Genomic DNA, 14,336 nt, shown 5'->3' on the forward strand with positions numbered 1-14,336 from the left:
TTAATACTTGCCTTTTGAAATCATGCCTGTCTCCTGAGAATGTGAAAATATGTAAATAAACTGAGCAAAGACATTCAGTTTTAGGCTAGTAGTAGGGTAGGCCATTGTGGTTATGCTGTTTATGAATAAACAGAGGCATTTACCCAAAATATTCAAAGCTGACTCTGACAATCTAACTGAAAAACCTTCAAATTAAGCATATGTTTTAAAACTTGTTTTCGTAGGTGGCTTATAGTCTGTCAAGCAAGACAGAGTTGGTAGCGGAGGTGGGGACAGAGCACAGGGAGCTGGGCTCTCCCTTTTCTGATGTCATGAGCAATGATGGGAAAGGTTTTGATTTTTGTTACTTTGGTTTAGATCGGGGTGATATCCTTGAAGTCAGCAGCATGCCTTTAGTGTAGTGTTTGATGACTGGCCTTAGGTTTGGACCCTAATGGCGAGAAGCCTTGCCAGCTGGTGCTTAAAACACCTCCCTCTCCTCTCATTTTACATAGACGTGCAGAATTCTCAGTCTCTGAAGAAATCCTGTAGGATTTGTGTGCCTTGTTCTGAACAGAAACGTTTTTACCAGCTCTTTTGCTACCCCTACACAACGTCTGTCGTCCTCATGTGTACCTCCAGCTCCCTTTGAGACAAGTTGCTTTCCAGCTCCTTGGAATGGCAGGCAAAAGTGCAGCCCGGCTGCTGCCAGCACCACGTCCTTTGACATTTCCCAGTGCAGTGATGCAACGTGTTGTTTCTCGCTCCTGTACTTCTCTGCTACTTTGCAGAATATACCAGCAGAATGTGGGTTAATGGGGCAGGCATGGCACAGAAAATAGTCTCTCTGGTGGAGTCATTAGGATTTGCTGGCAGAGTGCCAGCTCAGTTGGTGCGATTTTACACTCACTTTTCAGAGCATGCTTAAAGGGGAAACCTCTGTTCGCTTTAAGCCTTTACAGCCAACGAGAGGCTGCTGGGGCTTACCTGCCACTGTCCAGATGTCTGATGAACAGCTGGCTGGAAAGTCTCATCTAAGCACTTACTCAAATGGTTTGTTGTTGTTGTTTTGAAATTGGTAGTCAAGGCTATTTAAAATTAATGGATCTGCATGGGATTGATTGGTGATATTGCTCTCTGCTACATTTGGATTTTCCCAAAGTTAAAAAGCAGAGTTTGAGGTACATTTTGAGGAGGAGGGTAAGTAGCAGAAACCCACAAAAAAAACCAACCAAACAAGCAAAAAAACCCCAAAACCTCCACAAACGCTTCTGCCTGGGAAGGCATAGCTGGGCAGGCAGAGCTAGACTTCAGCCAGTACCATACATACATACCAAAGATTTTAGGTCTGTTCTGCAACAGGCTTCAGCTGCATGTGAAATTAGTAGCAGCTGATAGCACACAGCTCCTGAAAGGGTCAGGTTTTCAGAGCTGTAGGGCATTGTAATTTGTTTCTTGTGTAAAGAGTTAATCAGAATAATGTAATTAGTTATTGTCATATAATAAACTGAAATGCAAATTAATTTTGGAAAAAAAATGACCTGATATTATATTTACTTTACTTTGTTGCTTAAAATGGAATTGCATCAACCAGAATCAATAATCAATGTATCTTTTTGTTTTTAGAAACTTTAGGTCAGTTTTCATGTGAAACATGCAGCCCTAGTTAATGCTTACTGATCTGGAATTAGAGTGCAAAAGGGTTAAATCTCAATCCCTCTCTGATTTATATTTCCCTCCCCTCCTTCCCAGCTGTGGACATGGATGGAAGATCTGCAGAAGGAGCTCTTAGAGGATGTCTGTGCCGACTCTGTGGATGCAGTTCAGGAGCTTATCAAGCAGTTTCAGCAGCAACAAACAGCCACCTTGGATGCTACCCTCAATGTTATTAAAGAAGGGGAAGATCTAATCCAACAGCTCAGGTAAGCATCCACCTGGAGGACAGGTGCTGAGAAATCTGATGTATGCTGTGGTTTAGGTGTGCATAAATAGGGAACTGTAAGTTAGGATTAATTGGGAGAGTTTATTTATTCTTTGCTTATTTATGATTCCTCAAATTCTTTGAGTATTTGATTGAAATTGCAAGGAGTGATTTGTGTGGACTGATTAGAGTAGTCTGTGGATCAGCATGGGTTCCTGTTTGACAGAGAGATTATTTATAGACACAGTGAATTGAATTGAAATAAATGTGTTTCAGGTGAATATTTTTAGTTGGTATTTATAGCAGATTGTTAAATGGTTGTGAGCTGAGGCCCCATGATTTATATGGTTACTCCTGATGTAGAAGTATATTCCTCTTAATAAAATATACATGTGTGTAACAATCTTCACTCTTTCATTTTGTATGCAGCACCCTTCCATTTATCTTTGTTCATGTGAGGTTTATTCGTACTGTCAAAGAGAGTCTTATACTGCCAGTTCTACTTGTATTATGAATTAAACCAGCTCATTTTACCTGATTTAAGATACATGAAGAGACTGGCTCCAAGAAGTTGGGTTTTTTTTTTGCTTTCTCAGTTTGTGAGTGTAGTAGAACGAATGTTTACAGAGTAAGCTTACACAAAACTTGCAGTTGTGAGATCTCTGTCATTTGTTCTTATTTACAGTGGTTTTCTAAGGCTTTAACTTTGACAGCAGTGGAGTTTTCCTGCCTTTTAGTGATGTTACTGAGCTCAAAACCAAGTCCAATACATCACTTATTTTTTAAAACTTTGTATTGTTACAAATTGCCCTTATCTATATGTACATAGTGTGTATGTTCTGTATACGTATATAATATGCAAGTCTGCCAGGTTTTATGCTTTTCACCAAAGGCTGTCCCAGAGAGTTCTGTCATCCTCCTCACCCTGAGCTTTCCTAATCTGATGCCTTCAGTTCTCACGTGGGAAGTGCAGAAAACCATGAGCCACGATAGGAAAAGCCTAAGGTGCTCTAGAGCAGAGCCGATAATGAACTACCCTGGTGTGGCTCTGCCCTAAAGAGCCCCCCTGGAGTCCCTGAGTCTTCTACTACAGCCACGTGCTGAGCTTTCCTCTATACTTTTTCCGCTCACCCTGGATGCAGAGTCGTCTCCACTGGGTCAGAAAAAAAAAAGATGAGAGATTTGAAAGGGCTTCTCTAGGTTTTGATTGTCATTGAGCCCTAGGCAGGCACACAGGAGAGCCTGTGTAAATTCCTAGCCTTGCTGTATGTGGCTTGCCTGCATCACAGAGGGAGAGTGAGGGACGCGAGCTGTGGTACTGCTGGCTGAGATCAGAGATGGAAAGGAAGGATCAGGAGTAGATACAGCTAGGCTCCATCCATCCATTCATCTTTGCTGATGAGATAAGTAGGAAGGAAACATGCTGTGTTCGGTAAGTGAGCTGCCAGGAGGAGAGGGTTTTAGATAAGAACATATGTGTGGCCAGCCGTAACAGGTCAGTCAAAGGTCTGCATGGTAATTTCCCTTTATGCAAAGAAACTTTTTGCAAATTTTAGGGCAATTCTATGAGATCACAAAAAGGGCAGTGAAATTCTGGACTAAAGATTTTTTTGTTGTTCATCCCACCTATTGGCATAACATCATTTCAGTGTGAACACCCATGGGGAAGAACCTGAAAGGGACCCTGTGTAAGCCCATCAGGTGGAGTGTGAAGTGGTTTGTGGGGTTGCAGAAACTGTGTGTATTGAAGGAGTCCTGGTGCTGGCTGTAGGATGGTCCTAAAGGCTTTTTGCCTGCACCTGAGTTAGTAGGAAAGTGGCATGTGGAGTTGGAGAGTGGCCAGGGCAATGTTTGGAGCTGAGAAGTCAGTGGAGCATCAGTATGAATAAGTTATTGGAGAAACACTGGTGTACCGGCTGCAAGGTCATGCAGGGGAAGAGGTGAACTGGGAGATGGAGTGTGGGACTTCAGCTTTTTTTAATGTATACTTAGTCAATTAGTTTCAGTCTTTGAAAAGTAAAGGTGGCCTCAGGTTTGAGACTTTTTTGGAATTGGTGTCATGTCTGAACCTTTGTGAAATGCCAAGACAGGTTTTGTGGCGGCTGCTTTTAACAAAGAAATAGTGTTGGTGGGATCTGGCTTGTATTCTAGGCAGTGAGCAAGGTGGAACTGGGTGAACATATTTGTGCAACGTGATCCTCTGCTTCTGATAAAGTTAAGACCAAACACAGAGAGAACATTTGTCTGAAGGACAGAAGCCCTGAACAGACGCAAAGATTTGCAGAGCTGAACTGTCAAGACTATCTCTGATTCAAGTGTGGGTTTTGAGCACTCTAACTGCAAAGCCTGTAATGTGATCCTGGACTCTTTCAAAAAGTGAAGCAGAACTATGTAAGAAAAATATGAAACCACCTCTGTGTGTGCCCACTCTAATAGCTTTTGTGACTGCCAGCAAAAGTAAAGAACACACAGATAAAGGAAAAGAGGAAAAATTGGATTTGCTGCAATCTTTCCTTAACACAGCATTGCATTTCACAGTGTGGATCACCTTGTACCTGCCATGAAGAATAGCTGAAGCTTGCAAACGCTACAGCAATGAAGAGAATTAAATACACTGCTCTTATCAAGCATGTCATAGCACAGGTTAAAACCAATAAAATTAATGGGGCCTTGAAAAAGTTTACTTTTCTTGTCTTTATCTCTGAGAGCACAGATATTGGTTTAGAGAAGATCATTTGTGTAATAGCACTCTGTGTCTCCTCCAGATAGCTTAGAAAAAGCTCAGCTGGCTGAACTAGTTGAATACAGTGCCTGGGACTACTCTTTATAGAAGGTCTTCAGGGCCTTCAGTGACTCTTTGAATCAGGAGACCATACCTATCAGGAGTACAACAGGCCTGGCTTGCTACACCATATATATAATGGTTAGCACTGGAAACACTTTTTCCGCTCTTCCTTATCAGTATTTACCTGAGGTGATCATCATTCTCAGCAGTCAACATGTAGCACATCTTTTAAACTGCATTTCTGGGAGTGCTGCTGGGGGCAATATTTTTGCACATTTGTGAAAGGCAAAACAATGACTTGCTCCAGTGAGATGTGAAAGAACAGGAATGTTAGGGACAGAAAAAAAAGACAGTGAAGAGTTATGTATCTTACTTTTTTACAGTAGTTCACCATATGAGCTTTTGATGATGGGTATGTTTCACTAAGCTTTCTCCCAGTTAAAGCACTGAAAGTGGTTTCAGGAGCACAGTGTTCATTCTGAACAAACTCAACAGCAATGAACTAAGCCCAATTTTATGTTCCCCAAAGTTTATTTTGTATTTTTTTTCAATAATTTCTCTGCATTTTATAAATCTAAGTCATAACCTTTCAGAGACTAGTAGGGATCTTCTATTAATTCTTTCCCAGAATTTCTCATCACCAGACAGAGCAAGAAATCTTGTGGTGGAAGCAACCAATCTCAGAAATTTCTTTTTCCGGAAGGACATCTTTCTCAAACCAGACTATATAGGGATTGTCAAGTTCTTACCTGAGGAGACTGTGAAAAAATACCAGATTATTACACTTAAATTTTTGTATTGCATCAGCCACTGAAATGCAAGTGTGGCTTGATTTGAAGAGTGAAATGTTTAATGAAAAGGAATTTCTAAACCAAGTGTATCTTTAGATCCCGTGAGAGATTATTCAACACCAGTCTTGAATAATTCATTGAGTCATTTAGATAATATATGAATAGTAATAAACCTGCATTTGAATGAAGACATATTTCATGTCCTTTTATAGAAGACAGGTGCTGACTGAAGGAAACAGAACTTGATTGAATGTTGCCTCAGATTAAGCTGTACTTTCAAAATCTTACCTTATCTTCATTCATCCTTCCTCTGTACAACCCTAATGTGGAGGCAGAGAGAGACCTTGTGGTCACCAAGAAGGTGAAAACATAAGACTGACAGAGTGGGGCAGAAACCGTATCACCTGCAGAGACTGATATTGGTGTAATATTCCATAATAAGCATGGGAAGTTGATAGTATTGCTTCAGAATAATGCTGGAGCATCTGAAGATCAGTGTGTCAGACATAAAGTATTTGAGGGAAAAGAGGTGAAACACATCCAAAGAGCAAACTACTATGCAGTTAATACTATACTGTATTTTTAATTTTATTCTTAGGCTTCAGATGTTCAGGCAAATGCTTCAAGACACATAATGAAAGCAGAATAACGTGTGTGTTTTGTTGCCATAGAACCTCAAAGGTGTGTTTTAAACTTGCCTAAAATGACTCTGTGTGTCAGTGCCTAGTTTCAATCTAAGGTATCTGTAAAAGGTTATACTTTTTTTTTTTCTCAATTATGTTCACTGGCAATGTTCAATTAACATTTAAGTTGACTGTATGTTGTTTTGATCTGGCCCTACATGATGATAATTTGCAAAGAGCAAGGCACAAGCATTTCAGTCAAGTTCAGTAGAAAGCTACGAATGCTTTGCTAGATGTTTAAGGAGGGAAAATTCAATCCAGAAAAGGGAAATAAAACCCCCAAAATTAGGAGCTAGCACTATTCCACAGTGGGGAGACTCCGTGGGCACCTCTACTCAGCAGCCCAGGTTAGCTGGCCAGAAGAATGGCTCCCAGCCACACTTGGTCCCTGTGGGACAATGCGGTGACCTGGCAACATTACCTGACACTTCGCTTGTCCTCCTATATTATCAGCCGGTTCGCTGCACATGTGGCAGTTTGTTGGTGCACCAGTAGCCCAGTATGTGCTGTCGGGTTTGTAATTGTCTCCTCCACCTTCTCTCGGGCAGAACTGGAGATTAATAGGAAATATTGATGGTAAGACCTGCTGGCTTACCCACTTCATCCTGTTACCCTGCCAGTGCACAGGTCTTTCCAACAGTGTATTTGATAGTGTTTTCTGTTGGCTTGGTTTAAGTATGCCAAATAATGAAGCTGCTATCACACACCTCTGAGCGGGATGGACAGAGGAAACCATTGCGTCTACATATTGTTTTAGCTGAAGTACCAAAGCCAAGATTAAATTATGGCTTCAGAGTTTCCTTCCTGGTTCTTGTTAAAGTTGAGGGACCTTTTGTGGCACATTTGAGGATAGATTTCAGCTCTTTATGCTTGCAGAGGCTCTTTATCCATAGAACACCCACTGAAAAAAATTTACTGAAGATGTAACAGGCTGTAGGGGAGCCTATTAATGTATGTGAGAGCACAAGTAGAAAAGAAACTGTCGGGACTGTCCTATGTCCATGCTAAGACTTATTTCAGGTACAGAAAATTCTCCTTGGTCCTAGCCCACCAGTTAAAGGGCTTGCTCACCCCTGCTGCTTGTATAGGGAAGGTGCAGATGGAGCAGTATCTGCCCTCTCACAGGCATGTCTCCTTTCACTTACCCTAGTGGAAGGACAAGTGAGTGTGTGTCTTAGTGTCTGAAAGGTGTTTTCCTTCAGTGGAGTTTTTTGCACTGTATTCTGCATCTATTGCCATACCACGTTATCCAGAGGAAATCAAGGCATACCTACCCCTTAGTCTAAAATGCTGGTAATTCTGATTCAATTAGTCTGTAAGTAATAAAGCAAATGCTCAAAATTAACTTGTAAAGGTCCAGGTGGCTAAATAGCATCTCTGAGCTTTGTGCCTCTGAGGCATTGCGAGTGTAGGCTGGAGCAGGTCACTCTGTAGGATTAAAGGGGATTGCCAGCCAGTGTCCTCAAGAGAGCCATTGAGATTGGTGTGCCATTCTCCCCTCGCCCCCCTCAAATGTGTAAGGTCACAGTGTAATGACACAAGAAAGGATGATCCCCTTGTTCAAACTTTCTGCCGAGTTCAGGAGCTGCAGGATTTCAGCGAGCAGAAGAGATGAGTGTTGCATACACCTTCACTCAGCCCTTTGTGCTTGGGTTTGCTTCTCAGCAGCACGCAGAATCACAAATGTGTAGTTCTTGCTCTTTTGCCTGCCTTAAAGCTCAGCTTTAACCATGCTCTCTGCCTTGCTACAGGGACTCAGCTGTTTCCAACAATAAGACTCCACACAATAGCTCCATCAGCCACATTGAATCGGTCCTTCAGCAGCTCGATGAGGCCCAGGTACAGATGGAAGAGCTCTTCCATGAGAGGAAGATTAAGCTAGACATTTTCCTTCAGCTCCGGATTTTTGAACAGTACACCATTGAGGTAAGAGCTGGCTGCATGACAGGAGAAAGGTAGGATGTGGGAGAGGGAGTATATGTAAACATACTCTGTTTGGATACACCTGGAGGAGTTTGATTGTGCTCAGCTGTCCAGTGAGAAAAAGGGAAACTTACAACCAGGTTTTAAATTTGGCATGTTGAAGCTAAAAATATGCTTTAGGATATACTGCTAGAATGCACTGAAATAGATTCATGTCTGCTTAACTGACCATGCTGAGAATCTGCCTGCTTTGCAGAGAAGCTTTATAAGATGCCCTTGTTATAACTCTGTATTGACACTAGTCACTCAGGGATTTGAAAGTTCAGTATCACTTGTCAGTGAAGTTTGTCTCTTCAGATACAAACATAGATGCATACAAACAGATACATGCTTGGCTTTAAACCACTGAGTGAAAAACATGTTATGCATGAAAGGAATGGATATTTAAAAGATGGGCTTTAAGCATCACAGTAAATTTATTTAAAAAGGAAAGGAATAAAAAGGGGAAAGTTAATTTTTATGTCCTCATGCAAAAAAGATCTTTTGGTTTGGTTTTGTACTGCTGGTTTGAAATCAAAAGCACTGGATGGAAAACTTATCAAAACATTAATAATTGAGGTATTGGACAGAGAAACTTTAAAGAGACTCTAGCCGATCTCATTAATTACTTGCTGTAATTCTGATAGAACATGATGCAAAAAGAACAACATGTAAACTAACTTGTGCACAAAATCTGTGAAAGCCATGTGTCAGCACTTATGGCCCTTCTGGGGTGTGTTTCTCCTACTGTATCCCACTGGTGCTTATTCAGTTCCTGGAGCACTTTTAAGTGGTTTGATGATATATTCCTGAAAGTATTGTTTGTAAATCTGTAGGTAATCTCAAGGTGGGTACTGAAAATTAATGGGAGCTTTAGAATGCTGTGTTATACTTTGTAAGTGTTTAATACATGGCACGATGAATTATAGTGGAATAAATAATAATAATAAAAGGCTGAAAACAAGGGGGTTTAGGTTTGGATGCCAGAGAGAGAAATCAGTGAGGAGTATCTGAGCTTTCCTGTTGTGACTGAATAGTTAGGTATTGTACTGAAGTCTATTCTACAGTTCTTGTTATTTATGTAAATGAGAATAGTTTAATTTTACGTACCAGTTACATACAGCCTTCTTGATACTGGGAGATAGTATTCTTTATTAGTGTGTGTGTGTAAGTCTAAATGTATGTATTTCTATGTCAGATAACATACTTTACTGTGTGAGCAGTGGTTGCCTTAAGAATGCTACATTCAAAATTCAGGAGCCTGCAGTAACTGTAGTATCTCCTATGTTTAAATAGAAGATACTTCGATACAACTGTGTGGCAAATGTTGAATAATTGAGACGTTTACTCTAAAGATATAAATGGTGTGTGACTGCATATATTTGTACATACCTTTAAATGGCACCTGTGTTTTCAAAAATTAAGCAAAAAAAAAAAGAAAAACTCTGTGCTTCTGTAACACCCAAATGTGTCTGTGGGCAGTATATGGTGAGCCCATGCGAGTCATTTGTTAAGATCTCAGCCTCTCTGTGTTCACTGCAAATTCTAGATCTGAACCTAGAATTATGTTGGTTTAAGTAAAGGTCTAAAAAAACCAACAAACAAACAAAAAGCCCCTTTTTTCAAATTCTTTTTCTTTGTACATAGTCTTTCAATCAAAGATGTCAAAGGCCATTACCACCTTGGATTGCTTTACTGATGGGGCAACTGAGACATCAGGAGATGATGTGACTTATCCTAGTCCCCTCCATATGTGGTGCCAGAGATGAGAATACTGTGTGGATCCCTCTGGTTTGTTTCTGCGTGAATCCTACCTCTGTGTATTCACAGACACATTTGGAGTGGCTGTGATACATTAAGATATTTAAAATTGGAAGTGTGCTTCAGAGTCTTCTAAAATCAGATTAGCTAGAAAGGATTTTAAAGAAAATCACCACTTAGTTGTCACTGTAGATTTGCTATTTTTTAATCATAAGAACATCTGAATTCCCTCTGCAAGATTAATATTACAGGGAAATCTGAGAACATGTTTCATAGGGAGTCTATGGGCAGATGATTTTATTTAGAAAGCTCCCTGTTTCTGAAAAATATTTATTTTAGAATAATTTTGATATTTTATTTATAACTGAACACACAATGAAAAATACATCCAGGTCAGTATCTTAAATTTTACAAGTACATTTTGTGCTTAAACAAGAAAAACAGTTTGGTGGATAATAAAAAGAAAGGCAATTTGAAATAAAATATTAAATGACACGTGTATGCTATGCCTTTCAAACAACAGCTGAATTGGCTCAAATTGACACAGTAATGATCCTTAGAAAGTGGATTGCAGTCAGTTGCCTCAGCTGTATAATAAAGATTCCAGTTCACTAGGAAACTGTTATCAAAATTAACAAAATTATCTCACGCTGTTGTTGAGAAGCAAAAAGGTTTTTTCATCACAGTAATTAAAAAGCACGTAGTATTTCTGATGGTTGACTATTCCAAGCTTTTAAGGGAAAAAGATAATGAAATTTAAACCAGGAAATTAAGTATTTTTTCTACTAAAGACAAATAGCTTGAAATATGACTGGAAATATATTTAGGTTTTAATTTTCCATAATAGCCTAGATTCTGCATAGATTAAGAATAGTGAAATAATGTGTACCAGTGTGATTGTCAAATTAATTTCTCCATTTCTAGTCCAGATAAGTCCCCTTCCATCTGCCCAAAGAGCAGTACCATATTGAACGCATCCTTAACAAAGCCCCTCTACCTGCTGCAGCCATGTAAATCTCTCTCCTTCCTGCACTCACACAAACATTTTGCAAAAAGCGGGCCCTCCACCTCCCAAACTTGAACACTTTTGTCCTCTTTGCTGCATCTGTTTTGTCAAGCATTGAGTTTTCCATTTTTCTCCCTTAGGTCTGTGTTCTCACCCTTGGTTCTTGGGTTTTTGTGCTCCAGGGAGTCCTTTATGATGAAGACCCTTCCCTGGGAGCTCTGATGAGAGAGAAAACTTCCATCTCTCCAGTGGAAGCCAGAGGGATGCAGCTGTGGGAGCCCATCTGCTTCCATCTCTCCAGTGGAAGCCAGAGGGATGCAGCTGTGGGAGCCCATCTGCTTCCAACAGCTTTAGGGAAGGCTGTGCATTACAGCTCGGTCTCAGAGAATAGTTACATCTCGTGTTGTCTCTTTCTGTCTGGTTTTGGTACCAAGTATTTTTGATTCCATTAGTTTTCCCTGCTACCCACTCCCTCTCTCCTTTCTAATTAATAATGCAAACTGAAAGTATCAGGAATTTTTCAAACTCGTAAATAGCAATTGAGTGATTGGCCTGTAGTTTTATTTAGAAAGTGTCTGACTGTCATTTGTTCTTTGGAAGCTTTCTGGCTTTTACAGTTCTCCAAAGATACTGAAGTTCATGCCATAGACCACGTAACCATTTCCTTTGGCACTTCTTCCTTTACTTGCACTGTACCCGTTTGCTTTGTAGCCCTCCTGGTTTTTGAGCTTTTCTGTAATCTTCTGTTCTTGACAGAGGTTTGGGGTCCAAATAAACTTCAGAATTAATGATTACTGCACAAGCAACACTTCCTTCCATCTATTTAGGCATCATTGGACCTTTTCTTCTATTTCAGTGAAATCTGTCAGCTATTGTTGCATTTTCTCTTCAGGAAAAGCATTTTACCTAAAGAGAAGCCACCTGCCTATTTCTTTGGCAGGACAGACCAGCTGCGTTCGTTTAGAACTTCTGAGGACTTCTAAGCCTCACAGGCAACTTTTGTGTTGTACTTGAGTCAAGGCAGGTTTGTCAGATATGAATTTGGATACGAACCCACAGGCACATAGCATGTGCTGCCTGTTCTTTCTTGCCTTAATCTCGTTATATTGACTGATATTTACACTCTGGCTTCTTGGGATAAAGTATGAAATCCAAACTTTGACAACACCTGGAAACAGGCATAACAGAAACATGAGAGAGCCTAGCTGTCCCTATGGGAGGCTGTTCTGCCTTAGGTTTTAAAACCATAAAATGACAACCCATTCTTTATTTAGGAAACGTGTCTAACTTTGATGCCTGATATGTTTTATTCCTTTACCAAGTCATTGCGCATTTCAACAGAAGATGGAATCATTAGGATTATATGGTTGGGCTTTCTATATGATGCAGACTTCAGCTGTGTTCATGCAGCCAACCAAGTAACTCGGGAGATTTCACGCAACATGAATGTGGTAGCTGATCCACTACAAGGAAATAGGATGTAAGACTCAAGGGACGATAGCTGGCAGGCTTTAGAGGCAGTGCTGGCACCACACTGAGCACATTATACATATGAAGCACAGTCTTATATCAGAGTTATATCCTCAGTAAAATCTGTCAAGTATACTTTGTCCTTTGCTCCAGCAATAGTCATTTAAAGGCTTATTATCCATTATTTGCATGAGTACTAATATACAGTAAAGTGTTGAGTAAATGCGTAAGAAAGGAATGGTAAAATGCACTGAGTTGCAACCCCTAACAAAATTACTGCCATCCAGAGTCTTTCTGCATATTTTTTCTTTGTATCTTTTGTAGAGAGATGATCAGATTCACCTGTAAGCTTCTATAAAACTCTGTGACTGAGAACAGAAATTATGTCAGCCAATATCTGTCTGGCAATAGTCGTTGGTTGCATCCAAAGAAACTTCCCCCTCCCTTTCCAAGAGCTGCCCAGCTCCTTCCCTTGTGTGTGTTGTTCTGTTTCCTGCAATGCACATGGATCTATGCACGCTAGAGAGAGCCTATGCACTGCAGTCTTAAAGCAACGTGGTTCCTAGGCCAAGACATAGTCCTGAAAGGGATTATGGGGGTTCCCACTTTACAATATAAATTTGATCTTGTATGTTGTTTGTTATCTTTCAAAAAGCCCTGTGATCACTAAAATCTTCACCTATCTAATTTTCCAATCTCTTTTCTAATTCAATCTCTTTGGCTCCATTTCACCTGCTAATTGAATTTTTCAGCCTTGATTTCATTTGCTGACTCTTTTGGCTGTTCGCATCCATCCCTGAGCATGAGTTTAGAAGGGAACAGGAGCCAGCTTTCAGACATTAGTTTACTTCACTGTTATTTACGACTCACTTGAGTTCCCATTCCAGGTTTGTAACATTAGCAGAATTGTTCAAGTGAATTAGCTACCTGCGTGAAGGTACGAGATGTTTTATAGCCCCTCACTGACTTATAGCTGGCACTCAGATGTGAGCTTCTTTATGAGAAATAAGAGTTACAGAGATCTTGAGAGACGTTTGAAAGAAAAGGAAAGGTGAGAAAAAATTCAGCCTCTTCTGTTCATAAGCTGGAATCCTGTGATGATTCACGTGAATATCCTGAACTCATGTTCAGTGAGCTTTTGTTTTTCTTTTCCATATGTACCTAGTTTTCAAACTCTCCATCACTTCACTTTAACGGAAGGCGGGCACTAAGCTGTCCTGGGCACCCTGTCTGTCTCTTGGAGCTGAGTTCCATAGTTTCTCTTGATATTTTTGGGATTCAGGAGCCAAAAGCACCAAAGCAGAATCATCACTGTGGCAGCCTTTTCATACTTCAGTGGCCCAGGTTCCCACTAAGGCAGTGTGGCATCTCTGTCTCTTGTCAAAAAAATGGGTGACAGTGTTGTCATACTGCCCAGCGTCAACCCAAACCGAGGCCTGAGAAGAAGGAACAGCAAACTTTCTGCTTACATGATCTGTAGAAGTGACAGGTTCGGTCACCCCTTCCTACCTACATCTTCTCTACCATATACCTTCAGTATTAGTCTGCTCACAGATCCACTTACAGTGTCACATCCAGTCCTCTGCTCTTCTAGCCTGCTCTGAACGCTGAAGCAGAGCTGAGTGCTGTCGCCCCTGACACCCCTGGTGCCCAGCCTCTAGCATGTGCCTTAGAGATCTGTTCTCCCCTACTCCATTATAAGCCCTTTCTTTCTGCACTCGCAGACACTCCTTTAGCATCCAGGAGTCAGAATTACCTTTACTGATTCCTTCCTGGATCACATCTGACCTCTCATCTCATCCACCCTCACTCTCTGCTCATGGCAGATGTATGGCTCCCACCTTTTTTTCTCTTGAAATGAGGTTGATATTCCCTTTTCTTGATTCTGAGATCTGCACAGATCTGCCCTGTGCCTACGTGACTGTCCTGCCTCATTCCCATGCTCTACCCACTCTTCTCACCTTTGCTCCTCCTCCTA

The 14,336-nt window shown here is 40.7% G+C and overlaps 1 protein-coding gene across 1 annotated transcript in view; it reads left to right on the forward strand.

The window, feature by feature from the left end:
- KALRN (kalirin RhoGEF kinase) overlaps positions 1 to 14,336 on the forward strand; it is a 526,387-nt gene that overhangs the window by 317,570 nt on the left and 194,481 nt on the right. The window contains 2 exon segments of the mRNA XM_068408148.1: positions 1,732 to 1,901; positions 7,911 to 8,085. Of these exon segments, the coding sequence (XP_068264249.1) occupies positions 1,732 to 1,901; positions 7,911 to 8,085 (345 nt within the window).

This window comes from Nyctibius grandis, chromosome 9 (genome assembly GCF_013368605.1).
Source record: "Nyctibius grandis isolate bNycGra1 chromosome 9, bNycGra1.pri, whole genome shotgun sequence".
NCBI lineage: Eukaryota > Metazoa > Chordata > Aves > Nyctibiiformes > Nyctibiidae > Nyctibius > Nyctibius grandis.